The sequence below is a fragment of the Lycium ferocissimum genome, chromosome 9 (genome assembly GCF_029784015.1).
Source record: "Lycium ferocissimum isolate CSIRO_LF1 chromosome 9, AGI_CSIRO_Lferr_CH_V1, whole genome shotgun sequence".
NCBI classification, from domain to species: Eukaryota; Viridiplantae; Streptophyta; class Magnoliopsida; order Solanales; family Solanaceae; genus Lycium; species Lycium ferocissimum.
The window spans coordinates 18,168,763-18,172,895 of record NC_081350.1 but is presented as its reverse complement, the minus strand read 5'-3'; the positions used below and the strand labels follow the sequence as shown (position 1 = coordinate 18,172,895).

Below are 4,133 nucleotides of genomic sequence, written 5' to 3'. Positions count from 1 at the left end.
TGCATGGTTCTGGTACTGATGATGATATGTGAGAGAGTGTAGCCTTCGAGGTTTCTATCGGAGTACGTAAAAGAGAGATGAGTGTTCGTTGCCCGAGGTTTCTTGCAGGGAATGATGGAGTGTCCGATGCCCAATGTCTTTACCAGGATCGTGAGAGTGTGCTCGTGATCCGAGGTCATATTTCGGAGCGAGTGGTTCATGGACTTCGCGGGTCCACCGTGGGTCATGATCGCTGAGACGTGGAGTCATTTCGTCCGGGACATGTTATACAAAATTGCATATGCATTGCATTCATCATAAATACATTGTTGCATTGCATTGTATCTTGGTTTCTGTTGATTGTTGTGATACTACTGTGACATACTGATTCGGATTGCTATACTGAGACTTGGCACATTTGGGTTTAGATGCTACAACATAGGTGATGACTTGTACCGTGGATATGGCTTATTGTTGACTTGCACTTGTTGATTTATGTGTTTATCTTGCGTTGTTGTCTTTATATACATTAGCTAGTCTTAGTCGTCCTATGATACCTACCAGTACTTGTTGTTTGTACTGACCTGCACTTGCTGCATTCTTTTATGAATGCAGAGTATCAGGTGGGATCAACTTCTACTCCTGGCTGACTCTTCGAGGATTTGCTGATTTGAGCCTTTCAGGCTGAGTATAAGGACGTTCGTTACCCAAAGACTTCTCTATCTACTATGTCTTTATTTTCGTTCTAAGACAAATGTCTTGAAGCTATTGATGTATTTTTATTTTTCAGACTTGTAGTATTTAGTTAGATGCTCTTGTATAACCAGACCAGATACTGGGGTGTAATTCTATTGTTTCAGCTTTCTTATATTATTATCATGAGACTTCCGCTATCCTATTTTCTTCCGCTTATTTATTATCTATTTATGTGTTTATGAAATGTTGGATTAGAGGTTCACCTACCGAGGTGGAAAAGGTAGGTATCCTCATGACTTAGTGAAATTGGGTCGTGACAATCAGACCTAGCGTCTCCCATTGGGCGTTCCTCTACTGTTTGTGAAGAAGAAGGATGGGATTATGCGGATATGCATTGATTATCCCCAATTGAACAAAGTAACCATTTGAACAAGTACCCCATTCCTCGTATTGATGATCTATTTGATCGAACACTTCATGAAGGCTTCTATGTTTTCTAAGATTGACTTGAGATCAGGGTATAATCAATTGAAGATTCGAGCCAAAGATGTTCCTAAGACAACTTTTCGTACTCACTATGGCCACTACAGGTTTTTTGTTATGTCATTTGGGCTTACTAATGCCCCAGCTGCTTTTATGGATTTGATGAATGGCATTTTAAAGCCACACTTGCATTCTTTTGTGATAGTGTTCATCGATGACATTCTGGTTTACTCGCAGAGTAGGGAGGATCACGAAAAACACTTGAGGATTGTTCATGGGTTGCTGAGAGATAAGGAGTTATATGTCAAGTTCTCCAAGTGTGAGTTTTGGCTAGAGTCTGTATATTTCTTAGGCCATGCGGTTTCGAAAGAGGGGATTATGGTGGATCCTAAGAAGATTGAGGGAGCGAGAGATTGGACTAGGCCCACTTCAGTAACAGATATTCGCAGTTTCGTGGGTTTGGCTAGCTATTAACGTCGGTTCATGAAGGGGTTTGCTTCTATTGCCTCACATTTGACCCGTTTGACTTAAAAAGAAGTACCTTTTCAGTGGTCCGACGAGTGTAAGGAGAGCTTTAAAATGCTCAAGACTTTATTGACTACAGCTCCGATCCTAGCATTGCCCGTGGAGGGCAAGGACTTTGTGGTTTATTGTGATGCTTCTAGTTCTGTTTTGGGTGGTGTGTTGATGCAGGAAAAGAAAGTTATTGCCTATCCTTCCAGACAGCTAAAGATTCATGAAAAGAACTATCATACGCACGATTTGGAGTTGGCAGGGGGTGGTATTTGCTTTGAAGATTTGGAGGCACTATCTTTATGGTGTCCATTGTGAGGTATTCACCGATCATTGCGGTCTTCAGCATGTGTTTACTCAGAGGCATCTTAATTCTAGGCAACGGAGATACATGGAGTTGCTTAAGGATTATGACTTTATCACTTTTTACCATCCTGGCAAGGCAAATGTGGTAGCAAATGCCTTTAGTAGGAAATCAGCTAGTATGGGTAGTTTGGCTAACTTGATAGTTTCGGAGCGTCCGTTGGCCATGGAGGTCCAGACTCTAGCTAACAATTTCATAAGGCTCGATATATCTGATTCGAGTAGAGTGCTGGCTTATGTTGAGACGAGGTCATCGTTTCTAGAGCTGATTAAGACAAGGCAATTCGAGAATACAAGTTTGTGCAAGATCTGTGATAAGGTTTTGAGTGGTGAGGCTAAGGAGGCCATGATTGGTAGTGAGGGGGTCTTGAGGATTAAGGGACGTGTTTGTGTTCCTCGCATTGATGACTTTATTTCGGACGATTCTGGAAGAGTCCCACAGTTCTAGATATTCTATTCATCCTGGTGCTACCAAAATGTATTGTGACTTGAGGCAGCACTATTGGTGGGCTAGGATGAAGCGTGATATCGTTGAGTTTGTATTGCAGTATCTAAATTATCAACAGGTTAAGTATGAGCACCAGAGACCCAGGGGTACGCATCAGAGGATGCCCATTCCTGAGTGAAAGTGGGAGAGGATAGCCATAGACTTTGTCGTTGGTCTTCCAAAGACCTTAGGCAAGTTTGATTCGATTTGGGTCATTGTGGATAGATTGACTAAGTCTGCTTATTTCATACCCGTTCGGATTACCTACACTGCTCAGAAGTTGGCCCAGATTTATATTCGTGAGATTGTTCGTATGCATCATATCTGATAGAGGCACGTAGTTTACGTCCCGATTCTAGAGGACTTTGCAGGCCGAGTTAGGCACTCAATTGGATCTTGATAAAGTTTTTCACCCTCAGACAGATGGTCAGTTTGAGCGGATGATTTAGGTTCTCGAGGATATGCTCCGAGCTTGTGTGATTGACTTTGGCGGTCATTGGGACCAGTTCTTACCATTGGCAAAGTTTACATGTAATAATAGTTACCACTCAAACATTGATATGGCTCCGTTTGAGGCTCTTTATGGGAGGCGATGTAGATCTCCTATTGGGAGGTTTGATGCATTTGAGATAAGGCCATGGGGTACTGACCTTTTGAGAGAGTTATTAGACAAGGTTAAGGTGATTCAGGATAAGCTCTTATGGCCCAGAGTAGACAGAAGGAATATGCGAACCGGAAGGTCTGAGATCTTGAGTTCATGGTTGGGGAGCAGGTTTTGTTAAAGGTATCACCCAGAAGGGTGTGATGAGGTTTGGGAAGAAGGGCAAGCTCAGTCCTAGGTTCATCGGTCCCTTTGAGATTCTTAGCCCTGTGGGGGAGGTAGCCTATGAGCTGTCTTTGCCTCCAGGTTTGTCGGGTGTTCATCCGGTGTTTTATGTCTCTATGTTGAAGAGATACCATGGTGATGGTTCTTACATTATTCATTGGGATTCAGTCTTATTGGATGAGAGCGTGTTTTATGAGGAAGAGCCTATTGCTATTTTAGATAGGGGGGTTGGTAAGTTGAGATCTAAGGACATAGCGTCAGTGAAGGTTCAATGGAAGAATCGTCCTGTTGAGGAGGCTACTTGGGAGTTCGAGACCGAAATACGAAATAAGTATCCCTAGCATTTCACCCAGTCAAATACCTTTCCCCTTGTTTCCTTTCCTTGTGCGTTCGAGGACGAAGGGTTGTTTAATTGGTATTTAATGTAACAACCTATGGCCGTTATGTGCGTTTTGACAATTTTACCCCTGCCCGTACATTTTCGAGACTAGACGTGAGTCTAGTGAGAATTTAAAAATTCAGAATTCTAAAGAAAAGGCATCTGATTGTAAATGTGCACTTGAGTGAAAACTTGTTTTATTTTCGTTAGGGGTTGAATTAGTAAATTAGACATCCGTTGGGAATTCTGAGGCCACAGGTGAGTCCGTAGTGTGTTTTCACATATATGTGCATGTCTGGTTTGTGTATGTAGGGCCTCAGATTGATTTTGGGATTTTGGTGGAAACTAAGTGAAAAACCAGAGCTTTACTAGTTCTGATGTGATCGCTGCAGTGGATGGGACCCGCC

At 42.5% G+C, this 4,133-nt stretch overlaps 1 protein-coding gene across 1 annotated transcript; it reads left to right on the top strand.

Moving 5' to 3' along the window:
- The first annotated feature begins 2,510 nt into the window (after nucleotides 1-2,510).
- Nucleotides 2,511-3,688, top strand: LOC132031634 (uncharacterized). The gene is made up of 3 exons (XM_059421597.1): nucleotides 2,511-2,600; nucleotides 3,028-3,163; nucleotides 3,294-3,688. The coding sequence occupies exons 1-3, from the start codon at nucleotides 2,511-2,513 to the stop codon at nucleotides 3,686-3,688; spliced, it is 621 nt and encodes a 206-aa protein (XP_059277580.1).
- The last annotated feature ends 445 nt before the right edge of the window (nucleotides 3,689-4,133 follow it).